General features: G+C 40.7%; 1 protein-coding gene across 1 annotated transcript; it reads left to right on the top strand.

Annotated features, from left to right (window-relative positions):
- Positions 1 to 602: 602 nt before the first annotated feature.
- On the top strand, positions 603 to 22,313 carry sae1 (SUMO1 activating enzyme subunit 1). The gene is made up of 9 exons (XM_039791709.1): positions 603 to 811; positions 5,948 to 6,059; positions 6,793 to 6,966; positions 12,780 to 12,888; positions 14,139 to 14,263; positions 14,773 to 14,878; positions 18,650 to 18,794; positions 19,769 to 19,838; positions 22,027 to 22,313. Exons 1-9 carry the CDS (start codon positions 711 to 713, stop codon positions 22,117 to 22,119), a joined length of 1,035 nt encoding a protein of 344 aa, XP_039647643.1. The 5' UTR covers positions 603 to 710; the 3' UTR covers positions 22,120 to 22,313.
- The last annotated feature ends 1,823 nt before the right edge of the window (positions 22,314 to 24,136 follow it).

Below are 24,136 nucleotides of genomic sequence, written 5' to 3'. Positions count from 1 at the left end.
ATGCAGCTTTTGCTTTATGGAAACAGAAACGATAGACCATTTATTCTATAGCTGTTCACATAGCTCTTCTCTGTGGAATGATATACAATGTTTCATTAATGGACAATTTGGCTCAAACAGACATTTATCTAATTTTGATATCTTCTTTTACTTTTCTGACTCAAACTCCTCTGTACAATATATAGTCAACTTAATAATTTTGCTTGGAAAATTCTTTATTCATAAATCGAAATTTATGAAAAATAAACCTCTTTTCAGTGTTTTTAAACTTGACTTAAAAAATTATATAAATTGTATTTCTGGATTAGAGGGTAAATCAGCATCAAAATGTATGCAATGCTTATCTGATTTAACTTTATAATTAATGTAACTGATATTTACTTATATTTATAATTTTTTTTATTATTCTTTTATATATATTCTTTTTCTTATCTGTTTTTTATTCTTTATGAAAACATGTTCTGTAACGAAATTAGTTGTGTACTACAAGTTCAACCTCTTTGTTTTGACAAATTGTAACAAAAATATTCTGCAATAAAAAAAACTGTCAGATAAAAAAAAAAAAACCCATAGAAAACCCATTGATGACGTCATCATTCAGCGCCTATTCATTCAGCGGGACTGTCGCGGCATTTGAAACATCTACTAGCGTAGCTGCCTAAAAAAAAGGCTACTTTACACATTGATTATCGTCTTTCGAGATATCAGAAATGATCGATATGATCGAGAAGGAGGACCCGGTCATCAGCGAGGAGGAGGCGGCACAGTACGACCGCCAGATCCGTTTGTGGGGGCTAGATGCCCAGAAAAGGTCAGTTAGCTGAGTTCGCTCGCCAGGCTAATCGGTGCATCGGAAGGTTTGATTTGTTGCACTCTTGCTCGGGTTTGACCAAACTGTTTGATTTAACAAGTTTGGGAACTTAATCATTATTTCAGTAGGCAGTGTCAGTGTGGGGAGTATTCATTGATTGCATGGTTGTGCTGTGGGGGGTAACGTTAGTAACAGCCCGAATATTTATTTCAATTCAGATTTTCCAATCATACACGTTACATATTTATAAGTGGTCACAGGACTCTTAATCGTTAGTTTATATTGAGTAAACAGCACTTGTAATACGCCATGCAAATGAAATACACGAATCCTAAAATCGGACTTAAATTTGAGTCAAAACAGAAAAAGGTGTAATATGTAATACTGACAGCTGGTGTTTAAAATAATTACTGCAGTACAAATTCAAAATACTCTCCCCCGCCCCCTCCTCCCCAGACTCGAAGTTCATGGAGGTTGCCAGGCTGAGACCACAGCATCCACGACAATGTTGCTGGACGCTAGTCTCACACAGCCAGACATTACTCCACAATAGTGATGGCCAAGTGAAGCTTTGTGAAGCATTGTCTTTATTTTCTGAGCCCACTAGATGGCGCTCTCTTTTCAACAAAGGGTTGAAAGCACACTGAAGAGAGAACCGAAGTCACGCCCTTCTACTTCCGGTCCATAGGACCTTAATTCGGAAAAAATATGAACGAGTCAATGGAGAGATAATAATTATTTATTGATCCCGTTTGAATTGAGCCATGGATTACACATATGATGTTCTTCAATTTAAAACATTATTTGTCAACCGAAGAAAGTTTCCGTTTATTGTTAAACTGTTGAAAATACCATCAGAAGAATCAGAATCCGCTTTATTTGCCAGATATGAGGACACATACAAGGAATTTTGCTTTGGATTATACAATACATAATTAGAAAGACTACACACTTCATGGATGACGTCTCTCTGAAGCTACGATGTCTGCGTGTATCGTACCGGGGATGTAACGTTACTCTAATGAGCCGAGGATCTCGCTTGTTCTTTTGCTTATCTGCTGAAAACACTTCGCTGGATAAAACACAGCAGTTAAGATAACGTTACATGTGTTGTGGAGCAGAGCTAAGCTAGTTAGCTAGCGAGCAAGTCGAGCATCAAGCTAGGTGACGTAAATTGTGTGAGACGAGAGATGAATGGCGTGTTCATGCCACCTGGGAATAACAGGGACCGCCCCCGTGGTTACGTTGTTTTTACGACTGGTAGCGTTAACATGGTCGGGATGCGCGTTCTTCTTCTTCTTCTGTTATATTGCCGTTTGGCATAACAACTTTTTGCATGACTGCCACCAACGGTTGGCCGTAGCCGAGAGCATCAGGTGGGTGAAAACACGGAGGCCACAATAACAGAAGATTCTCTGCTGTTTTGTTATGCGAGCATCCAAACAACACATCGCCAGGTGTTTGTTTGTGTTATCTGCAGGACAACCAACGGGAAAAGACACGGATAATGTGTTGTTTTTTATACATGGGCCTATTTATGAATAATTGTAAACATATTATGTCTGTGTATGTTTCTTGGCAGAGGCATTTGTCCACAATAAACAGTTTATTGTCATTGAAATATGTTCAGCGAACCAAAGTCGCCTCCATCAAACGTCAGTTGTCAACAACGCGTCACCAACTGGGGAACTCGGCTGTCAGTACCCGATCCGTTCTGCGCATGTGCAAGATGACACGTATGTCATGACGTATGCGCAGATGATAACACCGTTTTACGACCTGCCCAATCTGTTCCACGCTAGCCTCCACCGGGATAGCTAACAGCTATTTCGGCTAACCGCTAGCCGACAGCCTTCAGTCTAAAATAACGCATGTGCAGAACGGATCGTGCAGGCAGAACGGACAGCTAGATTCAGTCTAAAATAACGTTAAGTCAAACATAATGGGAAAAGCAGGCTACAGCTAAATTAAAACATTACAGTAATAACAATAAAGACAAGTATTGAGTGATTGTATTTTAAATGAGCACAAGTAAAGTAGAACTGACGTAACAGCTGTTATATATGTTAACGTTTATTTTCAAGTTTTATTTTGAGGGTCTTTTAAAGTTATTACATGCTGTCTCAGCTAGCGGTTAGACGAATTAGCTGTTAGCTAAACTAACGTTAGCCTAATTGTGGAGGCTAACGGCAGACCGCTGCAATCAGCTAGCGGTTAGCCAAATTAACCGTTAGCTAAACTAACGTTAGCTTCCTGGTGGAGGCTAACGGCAGACCGCTATAATCACCTAGCGGTCCGCCGAATTATTATTCGCTAAACTAACGTTAGCTGGAGGCTAGCGTGGGAACAGATTGTGTAGTGTCGTAATCCTCATACCACAGCGCATTAGGGGTGGTACGGTTCACAAAACCCACGGTTCGGTTCGTATCACGGTTTTAGGGTCACGGTTCTCGGTTCTGTACGGTTCTTGTTATTTTTTCTTTTAATCTTTAACACTCCAGAATATACTTCAGCATATGATATATAGCCAAAATTAGCATATTGAATGCATGTTGCACAAAACATGCACACAGTGGCAGTTCTATATTGTTTTATTTCATCATAGGTAACGTGAAATCCAAAATGTTCCCACACACCAGACTATAAACGACGCTGGCGCATCCTACAGCTCCGGGCAGCCTCTCTCCCACCTGACATTTCTGCAGGTGACGTGACGTGACGTGACGTGACGTGACGTGACGTGCAGCGGCGCCCTACTCCACTTGAGGAGCGGTCGGCTCGGTGTCTCTCAAAATCTGACGAAAATCTTTTAAACTGACCTTTGTCGATCTGAAATGAAGACAGATTCAGCAACTGCATGGCCTATTTCTCGCTTAAAATGTTTTCAGAAACACGTTTCTGTGAACTATTTTAGTACGATATGAGATCGTATTCTGAACGAGCCGCCATGACAAGTTTGTTTTGAAATTAGGGACCAGCCAGACCCATGTGACGCGATCGTCCAATCAGCTGCCATGGGTTGCGTTTGTCACGCCCATCCCGCTCGTCATTTCCAGTTAGTGTTTTAACATAGGTGTATAAAGTGGACACTACGGCAGTAAGAGGTTAGTGCAGCTTAACAGTGTACTGACGAACCGTGCGGTACACACACGCTCCGAACCGAGCGGTTCGGGTGTTTTTTCATGAACCGTACCATCCCTACAGCGCATGTGTGAACATCTTGCGCATGCGCAGAACGGATTGTGCCGGTGGAACGGATGGGGGACTGACATCGGTTATCAAAATCCAGCCCGAGTTTCCCACCTCTGATTCCCACAGGAAGTTACGTGAATGGTGCCGTTTTCACTCTGAAAAACGTTTTTCCGATGTCCATGAACGCACGGGTAGTTCACTGAGCGGTTTCACACAAAACTAAGTGGTCATATGACAAACCTACGGCTAACTGAGACTTTCTTCGGTTGAAAAATTATCTTTTAAATTGACGAACATCATATGTGTAATCCGTGGCTCAATTCAAACGGGATCAAGAAATAATTTGCCTCTCCCCGTTCACTACCGTTCATATTGTTTCTGAGTTAAGGTCCCATGAGGTCCACAGGAAGGGGCGGGACTTCGGCTCTCTGTGCATTAGGCCTTTCTCTTAAAACCAAGAGCGCCTAGTTGGCTCAGAAAATAAAGAAAATGGTTCACAAAGCTTCATTTGGCCATTACTACTCCACAGCACAGCGGAGTAGCTAACGTTAGATGCTGGCTATATTGACGGTCATAAAAGCCCGTGGTCACGCACGCGGAGCTCTGTACCCAACTGACAGACACACTTCCTAGGCTCAGAATTACGGTAGGAACCGCTAAAAATAACACTTTATTGGTTTAGAATTACGGCAACAATCGCTTAACACACTGCAAAGTCTCGGTCCTCTCTTGGCTTAAAATACGACCGCTGAACAGGCTACACGTAAACAACCGTGGCCCGCTTACCTGGTCCTCTGGTAACGTTAGCTAGCAGTTAGCATGGCGGCGTTAGCCAGGACCAGTCGGGATCACTTTACTGGCTGTGTCTCAATTGTTTTTCCGACTAACCAACTCGGGTACTCTAGCTATATAATTCAATGTGAGTACACAAATGTTAAAATTACATAAAATGCCCGTCCCTAGTGGCTGTGATAAATTAGCCTGAAGCTATGCTTACCTGTTCAGGAGAAAATTAGCCAACTCAGCGTCCTTTTGGGATCTAAGCTGTCTCCATCTTTCAAATACATCTCCAATATTTCTGTAGAGAAAACAATATACTTTTTAGAAACATGCCGTTTTTTTTTTTAAGGTTGGGTAGAATCTGTCTCCGTTGATCGTTTGTTTGCTGCTTTCATGGCTGTACTGACGTTACAGCTGTAGCGCGCTGGGTTTACGTTTTTACAGGTAACGTTATATCTGGCAACCCGGCCTGGCTGTCAGACTGGGCAGTTGGTAACAATACACAGGCCAAAACAGAAAATTCGATTTTCATAGTCGATTAATCTGTTGATTTTTTTTTCTCCATTAATCGATTAGTTGTTTGGTCTCTAAATGTCAGAAAATTGTGAAAAATGTGGATCAGTGTTTTGATTACTGTCACAGAGGAGCAAAAAAACTAGAAAATATTCCCATTTATGAAGCTGGAATCAAAGAATTTTTACTTTTTGTTTTAAAAAAATTACTCAAACCGAATATCGATTATCAAAATAGTTGGCGATTAATTTACTGATTTGACAACTAATCGATTAGCCTAATCTTTGCAGCTCTAATACTGGCATTAGCATTGTTGTCAGAAAAGATAGTCTTCCAACTTAGCATGTTTCCTTAATATCTGATGATGCATTGTGGTCATTTTTGGATTTATTGCAGTAAGTATATTACATATTGTACATATAAACTCTGATCGTAGGTTTGCTTGTAATAGAAGTCAATTTAGTTTTTGCCTTTTATGTTTTTGCTGCATCTGTGTCTCCACATTTATTAAGCAACATCACTGCAAAGTTGATTTTTTTTTTAATGAGACCTGCAGTTAGTTTATTAACTAATTCCTTAAAAACAAAACCCATTTAATACAAGATCGCATTCCAAAACCGATTTTCAACCCCATGCATGCTTGTTATACAGGTTACGAGGGTCCCGTGTGCTCCTGGCAGGTTTAGGTGGTCTGGGGGCTGAAGTGGCCAAGAACTTAATCCTGGCTGGAGTTAAAGCACTCACTTTGCTGGATCATGAACAGGTAAACATGCTCACGCACTGCACACCAAAAAAAATACTCAGGTGCTTTTCTCGCTGTCCTCATCAAAGGTTACAGTCGCCTGCAGAGTGGGCTTGGGCATCAGTTTTAATCTAGAAATTGTTTGTTTGGAGCTATCAACTAAAAATCTGTATGATATATTTATAGCCCATAGAAATAATGGAATAGTAAATGGCCTTTTCTGGCAGTTTCAGTCTTTGCAGTACTGTATGTGTACTGTATGTCCACTAGATGGTGCCTGTGGCAAAGTAATGATTTTCACTTTCAGTAAGGAAACAAACCAGCTATTTTGCATTAATAATTATTCTGGTAACATTGCCAGAACAGCTTAATTCTGTCTTCATATCACGTTTTGAATTGAATATTTAATCTACAGCATGCATGTATTTGCTCTCTTTGCTGTCATCTGTTTTTATCTTTTATTATTTGTACATTTAAGGTGTCCTTGAGTGTCAAGAAAGGCGTCCATAAATAAAATTATGGACGCCTTATTATTATTTGGTGCTGTGTGACTAAACAATTGATACATATTTATATATATGTATGTGTATATGTATGTATGTATATATATATATATATATACATTTTTAAACAACAGAAACAGAATTTCTAGAGGAGACAAATGTCCTTTGAATGCAGAGTGTATATTAATCTTAAGCTAATTCACATCCAGTAAAATCCTCACTCTGCTATGCGTTCCCTGGTTGTTCACCAGGTGACGGAGGAGTCATGTCGTGCTCAGTTCCTGGTTCCAGTGACGGCTCAGGGTCAGAACCGAGCCCAGGCCTCTCTGGAGCGAGGGCAGAACCTTAATCCAATGGTGGAGGTCCACGCAGATCCAGACCGAATCGAAGACAAACCAGATGACTTCTTTCTGCAATTCGATGCGGTGAGTGGAAACGAAGGTTTATACAAGTCATTCATACTGAGACCGGGTAACTGAAAGACATCTCTATTCGAAAATGTGTAGTGTCAACAAAGAAATGGGATATTTAAGAGCTAAGCTGAATGATTTGACTTTAAAGTACAACCTTTTGGGCTTTTGTTAAAAGCAGATGTTAGGGTTAGAAGGAGGAGTATTTGCTAGTGACGGTGGTGGATTGTAACTAAGTACATTTACTCAAGTACTTAAGTACAAATTTGAGGTACTTTACGTCAGTCTTTTCTTTTCATGCCACTTTCTACTTCTACTCCGCTATATTTCAGAGAGAAATGTACTTTTTACTCCACTACATTAATCTGACAGCTTTAGTTACTTTACAAATTACGATTTATTTTCTCCACACAAAACACATTTAATTTATAAATATGTTTTATTATAAATGAAACTACCAAACAATATAACGGCCACAAGTACAGCTAAAATGATTAGACCATTACACACTTAGTTGATTGACATAACAGTTTGGATCGTTTCCAGTTTCTAAAATGTGAGGATTTTTCTGCATTGAGTACTTTTACTTTTATACTTTAAGTACACTTTCCTGATGATACTTACATACTTTTACTTAAAGCGATAGTACTTCTAAGACAACAAAACTGTCGGCGTACCCACATGATACAAACCTTACATGACAGAGCACCGCCCCAATGGGTCACACAGTTGCTTGTAACCAAGGAGGACACGGAGGATTAAAAAAACATGATGGACTCTTCAGAAGAGTGAAAACCATCGTCAGTTAACACAGTCCGTCGCTACATCTACAAGTGCAAGTTAAAACTACCATGCAAAGCGAAAGCCATTTATCAACAACACCCAGAAACGCCGCCGACTTTTCTGGGCCCGAGCTCATCTGAGATGGACTGACGCAAAGTGGAAAAGTGTGCTGTGGTCTGACGAGTCCACATTTCAAATTGTTTTTGGAAATCATGGACGTCACATCTTCCGGGCCAAAGAGGAAAAGGACCATCCAGGTTGTTATCAGCGCAAAGTTCAAAAGCTAACCTCTGTGATGGTATTGGGGTGTGTTAGTGCCCATGGCATGGGTAACTTGCACATCTGTGAAGGCACCATTAATGCTGAAAGGTACATACAGGTTTTGGTGCAACATATGCTGCCATCCAAGCAACACCTTTTTCAGGGACGTCCCTGCTAATTTCAGCAAGACAATGCTAAGCCACATTCTGCCCGTGTTACAACAGCGTGGCCTGTAGTATAGGGGTGTAAGAAAAAATCAATACACTTGAATATCGCGAAATTTATTTTGCAATACTGTATTGATTTTCAAAAAGGCAATATCGATTTTTTTATTTATTGATTTATTTTTTCCACGTTAAATATTCATGTAAGACAGTGGTTCACGTTTATGTTGTGTTTAAACCCCCTACCGCTAGATGGCTATGCTGAGACGCACCACTAGTGTCCTCCCCTAGCAGTGCCTAACAGTGCCTAACAGTGCCTAGCAGTGCCTGACTTTTTGCTAGAAGCTAACAACGTAGCTATGGCTGAACTTTGGCCTACTTTTGCATATAAATATTAGCTCACTAAGAGCCTGTGAGCCACAATCCCAAACTGGCAGTTTGATGTTCTGTGTACTGAATTGTTTACCTAAAGTAACCTTCTTTGACTTTTATGAACATCATGTCTTTTTTTTAAATATTAGTTTTTCTAAAATTATACTTTAAAAAAATCTAATATATCGCCTTATGCACAGTATCGCAATATATTGCAATATATTGAATCCTGACCAATGTATCGTGATACGTATCGTATCGCCAGATTCTTGCCAATACACTACTGCCCTACTGTAGTAAAAGAGTGCAGGTACTAGACTGGCCTGCCTGCAGTGCAGACCTCTCTCCCATTGAAAATGTGTGGCGCAAAATACGACAACCGGACTGTTGAGCAAGAATGGGAAAGAATTCCACCTACCAAGCTTTAACATCAAGTGTCCTCAGTTCCCAAACACTTACTGAGTGTTGTTGAAAGGAAAGGTGATGTAACACAGTGGTAAACATGCCCCTGTCCCAGCTTTTTTGGAGTGTGTTGCAGACATCAAATTCAAAATGAGTGAATATTTGCACAAAAAAAAACCCAATAAAGTTTATCAGTTTGAACATTACATATCTTGTCTTTGTAGTGTATTCAATTGAATATAGGTTGAAAAGGATTTGCAAATCATTGTATTCTGTTTTTATTTACGTTTTACACAATGTCCCAACTTCATTGGAGTTGGGATTTGTATAATGGTGAATTTAAACAACTGGAACTGCAAAGAGACATTTTTTTTTTTGCTGCTCTGTATTTTAGAACATTGGCTTTGAAACGGAAATGAGATGAAGATGAAACGACAAAGATGAGGCCTTTCATGTTTTACATCCACACTGGGTGAACAGTGTGGAAAATTTGAACTGTCATTGTCTTGCTGCACTGTTAAAAAATTGGTGGATTGTGCAAAAAGGCTATGATTGAAAATCCTTAAACACCATTTCAGCTTTAAGGTGTGTAATTTGTGTGCTCAAGGACAGAGTCACCATGTTGAGAAGATAAAAGGTTTTATTGTATCATAACTCAAACTCTGGTTGCAAGAACATTTTGGGTTTTCTGATGAGAGTGTGTGAATCGAGGATTATGGTTTCGATTTCCACTGGGTATACCCGTTATAAAACATGATGACATAATTGTTATAATCTGTGATTATATTTTTTAAAGAGATTATTTTTGGGCTATTTTAGGCCTTTATTCACATAGGATAGCTTAGACATCTGCTGTAGACTGTCATCACTTGTATCTGCTTCCAGTGTATCTTTGTGTGGCTCAGCGGGAAGATTGAGGGTGATTAAAGTGGAGTGGTTGAAGTGTGGTCACAGTTTTCATATGAGAGGCCTTATTTATGGTGGCTAAGGTGGTTCAACACAAACACAAAAGCTACAACACTAACGCGAAAGCCACAACACAAATAAATACATAAGTAACAGCGGAAGTGTGCTGTTGACAAACGTTGTTTCTTGTATGTTTTGAGAAGTAAGTTAAACATGGTTCCTTGCTAATTATGATTACTGTCGCTATGTGATTGTCACAAATAAGCAATGTTGTTCAATATCTTTGTATTTCCATATGTATGTACTGTGTATTTGTGTTTAAGCTTTTGTGTTTGTGTTGAACCATCTCGGCCACCGTACTTATTACTGAGGGATGACATACAATAGAAAAACACACTCTGTCCATCCGGGAACTTGCAGAGTACAGATGACTCACTACGGATAATCACAGTCGCTCTCTTAGCATGTTCACAGTACTATTTTTATTTATTATTTTATTTTTTATTTGTCTCCGTTAGTTAATTTAAATTTCTTGGTAGGAACAGAAAAATACATGAAGTCCTAAAAGTCTAACAACTTTCTTACACATTCAAAACCCTTGAAAACTTTTTTATTCTTAGTAATCCTCTGCAAAGTAGATGTTTGTGACTAAATAAGCAACAATCAAATGTAAAGTTAAAAAGATAATTATTAATCGTAAAAAGAGTTCAACGGTCAAAAGCTCAGATTTTATCGACAGTGTTGACTCCCTGCAACACAAACAGACTAACTAATATAATAAGACATACTAATAACTGCTAACAGGTTCAGAATTTTTTTTTGTAGTTAAATTGTGATTGTTGCATGGAAATACCCGAACAGGAAGAGCAAAAACAAAAAAATCCCAAAATGTCTTGTATGAAACAAACGTTGAACAAAGTGTTGTTCTAATTTGGCTAATACGCCAGTGTTTATGTTGGACTGCATGGCTCAAAGTAAGATTCTAGTTAAGAAAATAGGGTTTCTTTGCCTTTTAATACCATTCATAAAAAAAAGGAAGATTCCAGCTTTCCTTTCCACTTCCTTGTTTTTCTGATGCTCTAATCACACGCTGGCTCTGGGTCAAATAATGCTCACAAATCATTCATAGGAAGGAAAAGGTTGGAGGTTAATGGCTGATGTTGTGCATCCACCAGGATGTAAGAGAAGTTTTCTTCTAAAGTTGTTGCACTTTTTATAAAATTGGGACATTTAGTTACATTTTCGGCCTTTATTTTGACAGGACCGCTGAAGACATGAAAGGGGAGAGAGAGGGGGAAAGACATACAGCAAAGGGCCGCGGGTCGGAATCAAACCCTGGCCCGCTGCGTCAAGTTGGAAACATCTATCTGTCTGTCTCTCTGTCTGTCTGTCTGTCTGTCTGTCTGTCTGTCTGTCTGTCGTCTGTCTGTCATCCATCCATCCATCCATCCATCCATCCGCTCTACCAACTGAGCTATCCGGGCGCCCACATTTAGTTTTATTTAACGGAGTATAAGGTCCTACTCTAAATACTTGTCTGTATTTGGGAACACTGTGTGATTCAGCATCAGTCTTATCAGAGAGCTGAGGGTGTTTTGGGTGTGCTGGACTGGGTGTGCAGGATAAGGTGGACCCAGCCCACCGGTCAGTTGTTTACAGTCAGCCAGACACCAGCCCACCCTGGTCTTACTGTGGCACAGTGTCGCTGTGTTAGCTTTAGCCTTGTTTGGTGGTTTATTCGTGGTCAGTTTGGTAGCTGATCAGCCACTGTTGAGCTACTGATGGATTTGTTTTAAAATGGCTAACACTTCATTCATAAAATAGTTTCTTTAAGTTTGATAGTTAGACCTGCCATGACATATTTATGACAGGTTATGATGTAGATCAGTGTCAAGTTGTCATAGCACAAACATCTCAAACATTCACGAAGACTCCTTCATGTCAGTCTTATGCACACCACTTTAAATACATTTTTACCGTAAAATGTGTCTGTCTGTCCCTTAGGTATTAAAAGCAAGACAACATTGTTGTTTGATATTTTCTGTTACTGCAAGCCATTATGTTAATAGGAATGGAAATGAGCAGATAAACAAAGGCTGGTGGAGGAGGAGAAAGTGCCTGAAAGACCAACACAGTGGGAGTTCAGTTTCATACATTTTCATTTTTAGAAATTAAAGGTGCTGAAAGGTGAAAATACAAATCTTACAGACAATATGTAAACAGTACTTGTTGACAGTAAGAGGTGCTGACGAAGAAAGTCAAACAAGCATTTAATAGAAATGAGGGGGGAAAAAAACAGTAGCTGATCCCTTATATCTGTCTATCGGCAACGTTTTTCACCTCATCTTACACGTTTGCCGTTTTTTTTTACTTTATAAGTGAGCATATTTGTAAAATGATGGATATTTGTTGGTGTACCTGCAGTTTAAGGGGTCAGCTGCTGTTGTTTAGAAGCACTTTGGCATTACTGGTGCAATACTGGTAATTGATCAGGTAGTCTATATCCTTCGCGTTCCACTTCCGGGATTGCTGGGGTGCTGCAGGAAATTTTGCCGGATGCATGTATTTTCTGTTTCCTTCCACTTTCTTTGTGTTGGAATTTTAAATTTGGTGGATTTCTGAGGACTATGGTTAACTGCTCCTCAGATCTCTGCAGGGTAAATTGACACAGCTAGCTAGACTATCTGTCCAATCTGAGTTTTCTCTCGCACGACTATTTTGCAGCGGTTCTGTGCGGAGATTAGCACCGCACATGACGATTCTGATTGGTTTAAAGAAATGCCAATAAACCAGATCACGTTTTCCTCCCATCACCGAATGCTATGTGGAGTAGCCAGACCCTCCTTCAGGCAAAGCGAGACTATTGATCAGGCAAACCTTTGTCTAGCAGGCAGCCTCTCTGATCAAAACTTCCACTGTGTGTGTTTTTGTCTCCCTCAGGTGTGTCTGACAGGCTGCTCCAGAGACCTGATGGTGCGGGTCGACCAGCTCTGTTCTAAGCACAACATCAAGGTCTTCTGTGGGGATGTCTATGGTTACTATGGTTACAAAATTTTTGTTTGGGCGGCCCGGGGGGGGGGGAAGAAAAAGAGGAGAGGGGAGGTGCGTGCTTTGTGCTTGTTTCACACGTGTATGGGAGTTGCTGCGGGTTAAGTGCCTTGCTTGAGAGCACTGCAGTAGATATTTAGCCTGACAAGCCAGACCCAACATCCAGATGTTGGGTCTGGGAACTCACCGTTGGCAGAGCTCAATCCGAGGGGCGGGATAAATGGTTGTCTTTCAAATTCCCTCTGCTCGCAATAGGATAGCGCTACAACCAGGCAGAGCAACGCTAGTTGATAGATTAAACTTTTGCCGTATCCGGTCGGCAAAACTCCGAACACATCTTCCTTTTTTAAGAATGACTTCAGTGCCGTTCTTTGTTCTTTTCTCAAAGAAAAGCTGAACTCCAAGTCTACCAGAGTCTCGGCCAAAGCCGATTCCGCTATTCGCCAGCAGCAGCAGCAGCAGCAGCAGCAGCAGCCATCTTCTTTGGTTTCAAGTAGCGGGGAATTCACGCGGAACCGTCGCAACTCTGCCGTCATTATGTTAAGCCCCGCCCACCGACTCTATACACGATGTGATTGGCCTGACCAGAATTTGGTTTTTCCAGCTCACAAGCCAACGGAGAGTTGCTAGACTGATCCTGGCTGCAAATTACATTTGCTGCCGCTAGGGTGCGTCTAGATTTCTAGGCTAGTAGATATTGGTATAGAAAAAAAAAAATACCATGTTATTTTTGACGGTTAACATTACAGGGGGAGGTGGAGAATAAAATAATCACTGCTCATTACACCTTGGTAGCCCAATGGTTACAGCATACGTAGTCTATATATCGATGACGTTTCATTTAATGGATTGTTCCGGTGCTGTCGGATGTTCCGCCAGATGTCCCTCGTTTTCGGCCAGATGTCCCTCACCTTCTGCTTTCTTTGTGTTGCTGTTCTAAACTCCGGTCGATTTGGGAAACATCCTCCAGACTACAACCGACCATAATCTTTTTTGGAGTAAAATTCTCATCGCACACTCAACAGTCATTTTAACTCCAGAGCTCGCCTCCCTACATGCACGTTCCACCAAAACAAGTTCCTTCCCGAGGCTATTTTGCAGCGGCACCGTTGCTCCTACCGGTGCTTAGCTCCGCCCAAGACGACTGTGATTGGTTTAAAGAAATGCCAATAAACCAAAGCACGTTTTTTTCTCTTTCTGTGAGCTTCGATATCTAATGTAATTGTTGTGTTTCTCGGTAATGTAGGACATCTTTCTCTTCACTCTCTCTTTTTAGGGAGAAACTTAAAGTGGTGAAACCGACTGGAAATTCTAACGATGGTCCAGAGGCAAAGAAAGCCAAAGTCGACCCCAACGAGACCACCATGGTGAAAAAGGTAAACGAGTGCATCTTTAAATCATGGAAGTCCATATTTCACAGATAAATATTGTTTTATTTTATTCCATTAGCCAACCTGATAGAAAGAATATATTATTTACGTATATAAGTTATGAAGATGCATAAATAAAAATGTTTTCCATCTATTTGGCTTAAAAAAAATAAACCGTATGGGTGGTGGATAAAATGACTTCCTTTTTAAATGTTGGCTGGACTACAAAAAAATAATATAGTAAATAAATAAAGATATTAGGAGTGGTACATATTGAGAAAATTACACAAAAATACTTCTAATCATTTATCTTATTTCCAAAATGGAATGCAGTCTTTCTTTTGTATTGCTTTCTGTCAGTAATCAGCCCGCACACATGTAAATATACAGAGAATCCACATACATTTCTTTCCTTAATTAAAGGACCGCCAGACATTAATTTTATTCGTTCTAAAGATAAGTATGGAATAACTTTAAATTAACCTCATTAACGTTATTAATCTCCAACCAATCAGATGGCCAGTTTCTGCACTCTGAAGGAGGCTCTGGAGGTCGACTGGTCAACTGAGAAGGCCAAAGCCGGGATGAAGCGAACACCAGTGGACTACTTCATGCTTCACGGTACTTTATTTTATTTATTTTTTTAAGATATTTTTTGGGGCATTTCTGCCTTTAATTGATAGGACAGCTTAGATATGAAAGGGGAGAGATGGGGGGGAAGACATGCAGGAAATTGCCAGGTCAGATTTGAACCCTGGGCCTCTGTGCAGAGGAATAAACCTCTATACACGGGTGCACGCTCTACCAACTGAGCTACCCGGGCGCCCTGCTTCACAGTACTTTATAAAGTAAAAGTACAAAAGTGGTAACCGACTCTAAATGTGAAAATTAGCTTTATCGTCTGTTATTATCTGTTATTCTGTGCATTCAAGTTATTATTATGAGATTAATTCTTTCAGTAAAAGTGATCGTCTAGTTGACACAACTATCAGTTAAATGAGCGGTAGACTACACAAAACGTCTTCTGACAATTCTGTGTAGGAGGCAGGACACAAACAGAATTTCCATACAGAGAATTGATCAAATGTAACGAAGAATCCTGAAAGGTCTAAACAAGAATAGAAATTTGAAACTGAAAATGCGTAGGAACCTTGCAGCGAGACTGAAACGCATAGCGTGCACATGCAAATTCACTGGTTCTAATTTAGCTGATAAGCTATCGTTGCACGTGTATGGAAAATCCTTTCCATAAAGTTTGTTTAATAAAATGTCATTCTAGAGAGAAGGTCAAACTGTTAAATGTCGAGCCCGGGGCAAAATATGATAATGGAGAAAAAAAAAGAATATCGATGCGCTGAGTTGCACATGACCACTCGCGTACAATCTGTGAAATATTTAGGAACCATCAACCCAAAGGAACTTTTTTGACTCTTTTAAGTAAATCTCAAAAGTATCTTCCTGTTTTTTAGGTTATTTACAGTGTCTGATGACCTTCTCTTAGGAGTTGTTATTGTCCCTCCTGTCACCTGGCCCTGCACCATCCCCACACACTACATGCTAGTTTCCATCACAGGCTGTCCATGGCCAGTCATGTGCACTGAGCGTAGAATAGAGAACAGCCTGACACCTACACTGCATGACAAGCGTATCAGAGCAGGGAATATCAAATAAATGGCTATTGGGTGCACATGATTAATAATAATTAATATAAAACTGTTACTACATAAATGTAGTAAATAATGTAAATTAAATTAAACTTTTTTTAAGGATTTATAGGCCCCAAATACTAAATGCAAGATATGTTGCAGGTTTATATCATATTCTGGCGCTTACCCACTGCTTGTACCAGCTCTACTCGGCTCGGCTCGGCCGCGGTGCCCCGTCCTCCTTTTTCCATTGCAGATTTAGTACCGCCTCATGCGTGAGGCGAGCGTGGCTGGTTGTCATAGCGACGCCGCAGGAAACTGCCGTGACCTAACGCGACACACACACAGAACGTTGAAGATGTGTTGTTTTTGACTCTCGGCATGTGGCCAGAAGACACATTTTGTTACAAAAGAAGCTGGAGGCAGCAAAAAAAAAACACCGCTGGCTAAACTATTTAAAAATGGCGGGTTTGTTCAGGACACCCCCGTCTGTCGCTGGCAATGATGACGCAGTGATTAGTGACGATTCTCTCCGACCAATCAGCACTCTGCAGGTTCTCACGTCACCTTTTGGTATCGGATCAGACGGAGGTGGTACTAAAAAAAGGTACCTGTTAGCAGGTACAAGGGACTTTTTTTCATAATGGAAAACCAAAAAAGGCGAGTAGAGGCGAGTCGAGCAGGTACTATGTAATGGAAAAACTCCACTAGTCGGGCATAGCCAGACTTTCCTCCACAGCGTTGCGGAGGAGGGTCTGGCTAGTCCACATAACATTCCAGGATGGTCGAAAAACGTGCTCTGGTTTATCGGCATTTCTTTAAACCAGTCACACTCGTCTTGGGTGGTGCTAAAGTGTCGAGCGGAGCCACGGTGCCGCTGCAAAATGGCTTCGGGAAGGAACTTGTTTTGGTGGAACGTGTACGTTCAAAGGTTAGTCGTGCAACAGAAAACTCAGATTGGACAGATAGTCTAGCTAGCTGTCTGGATTTACCCTGCAGAGATCTGAGGAGCAGTTAACCAGAGTCCTCAGAAATCCAAGAGTTTAAAATGCCAACACAAAGAAAGCCCAAGGTAACGGGAACTAACGTTGTGGACATAGACTAATATCATACAGAAGTCTTACGGAGTCTCAAAGGTTTGGAAAATGTTTCATTTTAAGTGTTATGTTTTCAAGGTTAGAAATATATTTCAATATACTCCTTGAAAAGTGCTTGAATTTTATTCTAAAAAAAGCTGTACAAACTCTGATAATAAATTTAGAGCACACCAGTTTAAAATATTGATCTCTTATCAGGAATTTCTTTGCAAAAAAGTACAAAACCACTACATGTTTTACTTTTACATTAGTCTAGGCTACCTGGTTAAACGTATGTGCTCACTTGCTAACTAGTTTTCTCTTACATAACGGCAACATGAAGTGTTTTTATCAGATCATAATTTCTACACTTTCAAATAAGTTGAGCTAATCTACAATCTTTCCATGAACCACCCTGACTTCTTCCACCACATGTTAATTTTAGGTGTGTGCCAGCCGTCAGTCTAATAACTCCCCACTCTGAAACCCACTGTAGCCTCACCCTGCCTTCAGTCTGATTTCTGAGTGGAAACACGCCTAGTGTTTTTTTATTTAGTAAATGCGAGACGAGAGGCAGTGTTATTATTCCTTCGCTGTTTCTATAATTGGAGCCAGCGGTTTGTTGTTTTGGGCGGCCGATGAGGAAGTGGCTCTTCCTCTGTTACAACTGCTTCCTGTCTGACTAGGAAGTGTGTGTGTGTGTGTGTGTGTGTTGTGTGTGTGTGTGTGTGTGTGTGTGTGTGTGTGTGTGTGTGTGGTGTGTGGTGTGTGTTGTGTGTGTGTGTGTTGGTTGTGTGTCCGTCCCTCGACTTCAATCTGGAGTCTTTATTACGTATCACTACTGCATGTGTAGTTTTAAAGATACTATCATTGTTCCATCCATATGCACATTGTTATATTCTGTTATGAAATTCTGTTTGATTTCCTGCCTGGCACAGACCCGAGTGTGTAACTTTGTTTTACTTACAAAAGTTTCACTGATTAAAGGGCAGAGCTGAGGTGCGAACGTGATTCATTGCCTGTGTATGTGTGCGTGCGTGCGTGTGCGCCACGCTGGTGGAAATGGCCGTGGGAGGACTTGACTTTCTCATGTGGTTTGAGTTAATGGACGAACAGGAAACATGTAGGCGAAGTGTTGATGCGTGCGTCTGTGTGGCACAGTTGGCAGGGAGACGTCGGTTATTTGAAATATTGCTCATGACCAAATAAAGTGCAGTGCGTGCTTCTGATTTTTCATTTCTCAATCAGTCCTGCAGCCAACTCTTAAACACAGGAAAGAGTTTTTTTTTTTTTTTCTCTCAACCTAATATTTCCTCACTGAACATGTGTAGGTGTATGTGTGCGTCTTTGCAGTCTGTGTGTGTGTGTGCACGCTCTTAATTTGATGTGGGGAAACGTAGGTCTAATCGGATGAAATGCTTCATGGTGCAACCACATACAGATCTTATCCTGTTTCATAGACAAGATGTTGTCTTTCCATAAGATGATAATTCACTGTGGAAGTCTCTTGAAAGCGTGATGAAATTATAAACGGCAATACTGCAATAGATTATATGGAAAATATTGCTTTAGAAAAATGGTTTAAACTTGTTTCCAGCCTCTCAAAACTGTCGTTTATTTCTGTTTGTGTTCCTCCTGCCACCCGCTCCCCCTTCCCTCCGTCTCCACAGTTCTGTTGAAGTTTCGCACCGACAAAGGCCGTGACCCCGACCCACAATCCTTTCCAGAGGACAGTGAGCTCCTGAGACAGATCCGTGATGACGTCCTGGAGGCCTTGGCAGTGAGCAGTGACCTCCTGAATGAGGACTTCATCAGGTATAAAGCGTCTTCACCTGTCTTGTGTCTTTTTAATTTCACACAAGCGAGACACTGGATGGATTATTTGCTCTGCATAGGAAGTACAGGCTTGTGTGCAACACAGTGCTGAAAGTGATTGAAAGCAAAACGCCTAAGCAGGATTCGGTAACACTTACCCACCCTACAAGACCCATAACCCCAAAATGTCCTGTTGGAAGTGTCCTTGAGTTTAAATTTAAAGACGTTTTATCGTGGTTCTTTAATTGTTGCTGTAACCCAATATCAGTGGTGTGAACAGATGTGGGTTGGTTTATTTATAAAAAGAATAAGTAAGCAAATAAATACTCATATTCATGTATAACTTTCTGCTGTGACCTAAAGGCAAATTGATCCCTAAACACACAGGGTTCCTGCAGATCCTTAAAATGTCTGAAAAACCATTGAATTCAAAAAGGTATTAAAATGTCTTAAATTAATCTTTAAAAAGTTTTAAAAATGCAATTTCATGATCGGTTTGAATGCCTCTTGCATTAACGTCACGCAGATCAAGATTAGGGTTGCACGATGTTGACAAAATGTGATATTGCGATATCGATTATGAATATTGCGATATTAATTTCGATATTTTTAAACATGTAAAATTACAAAAGTTATGGGAAAACGCATCAAAATAGATTCATAACAAATAAAACAAGTTTTCTTACACCACAAGGTTTATTTCACTGTCCTATTGGACTGGTACAACATGAATGTGAAGTGCAAATTGAACTCATTTGGCTATCTAACCAAGATTTTGCGGCATGGCTGAAGGCAATACATTCGATGCTCGGTGTATTTTATGCAAAACGTTTTTCAAACTTGGCACAATGGGAATCAAGTCAGTGGACAGACTGGTTGGTGAAGTCGGTACTTCTTGTTTACATTTACCTTTCTCAGGTTCTCATCAACATCACTCTTTCTATTTAATCACAGTGGTACATGTTTGTCCTCAGCTACTGCTTCTCTGAGATGTCTCCAGTGTGCGCCGTCGTGGGAGGAGTTCTGGGACAGGAAGTTGTCAAGGTAAGCATGTAAAAGTAAGCTTTTCTGTAAATGTACAAGAAAAGCTTCCTGGAGCTTCGTAGCTCCAGGAAACGATCTCTGACGCATCTTATGATATTCACTGTGCTGTAGCAAGTGATGGAGACGGCCATTCTGGCGTGTGAGGGAGTCAGTCCACCGACAGGTGGCCACTCCGCTGGCTTCTGGCTCAGCCTCAGAATGACTGCAGCGACTGTGTGTAGAAGTGATTTTCACTGTGACCACAATGAAACTCAGTGCGACGCTCCGGCAGCAGCGTCTCAAAAGGGGAAATGATTTACAAAGCTGAAAGACATAATAAACACATTGACGTTTCAGCATATAAGAACATAATAGGGGTCATCCCAGAGGGAAATCCAGTGGAAAATTTATGACTGAACAGTTACATTCACATCATTTGTACATAGTATTCCCTCAGAATATAGATTAGAGCCTCACCAATATGGGTTTTGGTGATATTTGAGAGCCAGTCACTGATCAATCATCCCTTCCTTAGTTACTTACGTAGTTTCACCATGAATGCTTAGTGCCATTGTTTTTGTTAAATTTCAGCCAAAATGTCTTGAAATATAATTATTGATAAGTCTTTAAATTAGATTTTGATGTGAAAGTTTCCTCAGATGGGATTCAGAGAGTCAGTATGGTGACTGTGGTCTTTAAAATTCATCTCGCAGATGAAAACAGTATCATTATTTAATGCAGAGAGAGAGAGAGAGGGAGAGGGAGAAGAGAGAGAGAGAGAGAGAGAGAGAGAGAGAGAGAGAGAGAGAGAGAGAGAGAGAGAGAGAGAGAGAGAGAGAGAGAGAGAGAGAGAGAGAGAGAGAGAGAGAGAGAGAGAGAGAGAGAGAGAGAGAGAGCTTTCTTTAGTGACCTGAATAAGAGTTCACTGAGTTGATTAGAAACTGAGCTGTGTGCATGCTGACCTGAGGCTGAGGTGAACAGGAGGTCAGGTGTGTGTGTGTGGACTGAGTGCTTTGTATTGGCACAAGGCCGACTGCCGTCTCGACGACGATGATGAAACCCACTGCAACTGGCCGACCGATGTCTCGCTGGGTGAATCTTGATTATTTTCACTCGCACACAGAAAATTGAGCGCACCTTATGAGCTGAACTTTAAGTGAGATAGACGGGGCTGTGTGTGTCTGTATGCTCCAACAAAACTGGAAAACTGGCATTAAAATGGTTCTTTGTGTTCATACCGGTTGGTACATTGAAACTTTAACTTGGTTTACAATTTGACCTGCCAAAATATTTTGTGGTGTTCTGACTGATTACTTCATTACTATGTCCACAACCTTGTGTTAGCTCTTATCCTGATGTTTTTCTTCTTTCTTTCAATAGGACCTATTTTAACAGAGATATAAACTGTATGATTCAGACACCAAATATATAATAATTACTTTTGCCCCAAAAATAAGAATAGCGAAATGATTCAAACTTCCATTTAGCCAAAGTCCCCACAGTGTTGCATGGGAGACTATTGTTGGAACTTTGAATCTGTTTTCCAGTCCAGAAAAGCCTAAGTCACCCTCGATCATTATTGAAGCACAGTGGTGCAACGTGGCTCTAAATATTGAGTTGTTGTGTTTTACTTTTGTCTACTCAGTGGTTAGATTGGAGAGGTCTAAACTGTAATTTATCAGTCCATAGCATGTTCAGCTGATGTTCCAACAGTGCTAACCTTAGACTAACCTTCTGTTTCTATTGTGAAGTTTGAAGAAGGCCTCTGCTAAATGTTAATTCCAGCTTGTTATAGGCTATAGTATTGAGCACTTGACACTTCAACAGGAAGCTGTTCCTGTTTAACTCTGCCCACATGTTGATGTTAAGCTTCCAGTTTCTTTTACCAATGACTGCTGATTGCTGACTTCTCTTCTTATTCAACTCTTGCTCAGAGGGATCTTTGTCATGAGTCTGGTTAAACCATTATACAGCGTTTTGTTTTCCATGTACAAAACTAAATAACGTCTATTTGTAAAGAGGACTTTCTACAACCTAAAAGCATCAAAGACCATCAAACATATAGAGTTGTCTTCTCAGATTGGACCAATCAAGTTTTTGTGGCAGATTACAAACGTTTGACCAGCAGTGTATATTGTCACAATATATGTCCTTATATGTTGTCTCTCTCTCTCTCTCTCTCTCTCTCTCTCTCTGTCTCTCCCTTTAGGCTCTCTCCCAAAGAGACGCTCCACACCGAAACTTCTTCTTCTTCGATGGTCGTAAAGGCAACGGCGTGGTCGACTACTTTGGACCAAACTAAACCGTTTTACACACAAATACAAGTCCGGCAAATGTCTGTCTTTCCCTTAGTTTGTCCCGTCAGATTATTTATATCCGTCTGTGCTCCACTAAGCATAAAATTACTCTGTTGTTTAATTTTTTTGGCATTTGATCTCAAGTACCCAGTGAATTTCTTTTTTACATTTGCTAATAAAACATTGTTTAGTAAAATAATTCTGCTTCAGGTCTTTTTTTATGCCTGTATATCAGCATTTGGCGATGAATATCTACCATGTGTAGTCACACATTTTTGCCATAATTGTGCTGCATTCATGTGCTGCTGGGGGAATTTTTGAAGCCACAACTTTCGCTATAATGTTGCATCAGCATGCTATTTTCTCTAAAAAAATCAAAACTGAACACAAACATAAGTCAAAATTATTACAGTTGAATTATACTTTACATACCTGCAAACTAGTCGCTTTTTGGCAGAAATCACTGTTTTGAATGGGAAAATGTCATCCACGTGAATCGTGTAGATCCGAAGAGTTTTTATTTTGGGGGGGGGTCCGAGACCCGGTGCTAATACGGCACCGTGATGTGTCACTTTTTGTGTCACCTTTTTCAGCCCTTCTGTGTTTGCAGGTATGACTTTAATTTAGTAATAAAGGGAATGGTTTGGATCTTTTGAAGTGTGGTTATATGAGGTACTTCATCCATAGTCAGTGTATTAGCTACAGTAGATGGCAGTTGGGACGCCCCCAGTTTGGAGAAGCGGGCAGGAGTACCAACACGGAAGCTAAGCAATGTCCTGCCGTGGACGGGGGTAGCAGCTTAATGTATTCCGAACTCATTAAAACCCCAAAGTCACACAATAACACACGCAAAATAACCGATCGAGCCAGCGCTAGACCAGCAAACTCCTGTGTTCTGTGAGGTAAAATTACTGTTTTGAAATGTCATGGTGGATACAAGGAAATCTGTGTAAAAACACGTGTCATTTTCCATTTGATGTAGAGGTGCAGCCATGAAACACAGTGGCCTTTAAATTATACAATGTTGAAAATGAATTTAAGCAATTAAATCAAACGTGTTAAGAATCTCTGTTGTAATGCAATGAATCAGTGAGGTGGATTTATGTACAGTCAGTCAGTATTCAGAGTTTGAAGGGGAAGACAGTAAGTCATATGATGCTTCGCAGAGTGTATGACTGTATTTGGTCATAACCTCCCACCGCCTGACTCACAAAACCATACATGGCTGTCTGGGTGACGATACAGCATTCAAATGAGCCTCAAGCCATTTCCTGTCCTCTTCGTTCAGAATATAGCAGAAGCAAAAACAACAACAGTCAGAGCATTACAGGGGGAAAACCAGCAGTGTGGTCCGGTGTCTAACTTCGTCCCCTAGGAGTGGCGTTGCAGGAACCTGTTTTACCTGCCAGACCTGTGAAACCTGAATGGGAGAGATGTGTCTTACTGTAGATGAAACAAATGACACTTATCTGGATGCAGTTTAACCTCTGCACCCACAAAAGCAGTGTGACATGCATTTTGCAGTGTGTGTGAATGTAACTAAGTACATTTCCTTAAGTACTGTATTTGGCAGGGTTGGTAACTATTTCCACTATTTTTTTATATTGTTTGAAATTATCCCGAAATTACACCCCGACAGCTATAAAGAATTTATGGGATCTGAAAAAAAGAGTGAAAAAGACCCGTCATCTGTAGCTGTTGTAATCCTGTGAAAACTCTCACCAATCGCTGCCTCGCAGTCCGCTTGGAAAGAACCAATGAAATGCCTCCTTGCCCCGCTGCTGTACCTACCTCCCCCCCGTGTACAAGCCTGAGCTCACTGCGGTGTGGTCGCTGAATTACTAGCAGTAGTCATGTTTGTTTTAAACATTCAGTATGATAATATTAGCCTATGTATGTGTTTGTTTACCGTTGAATGAGACAGTAAAATTGCGGTCCTTTCTCCGCTCTGCTCGGAAGCAACGTCGCAGCGGTGCTCGTGCACGTCTGTGAGTGGCCAGGGGAGGGGTTAGACGAGCCCCG

The sequence above is a fragment of the Perca fluviatilis genome, chromosome 2, assembly GCF_010015445.1.
Source record: "Perca fluviatilis chromosome 2, GENO_Pfluv_1.0, whole genome shotgun sequence".
Lineage (NCBI taxonomy): Eukaryota > Metazoa > Chordata > Actinopteri > Perciformes > Percidae > Perca > Perca fluviatilis.
Note: the sequence above shows the minus strand (reverse complement) of the source record. Positions and strands in the feature narration are given on the sequence as shown.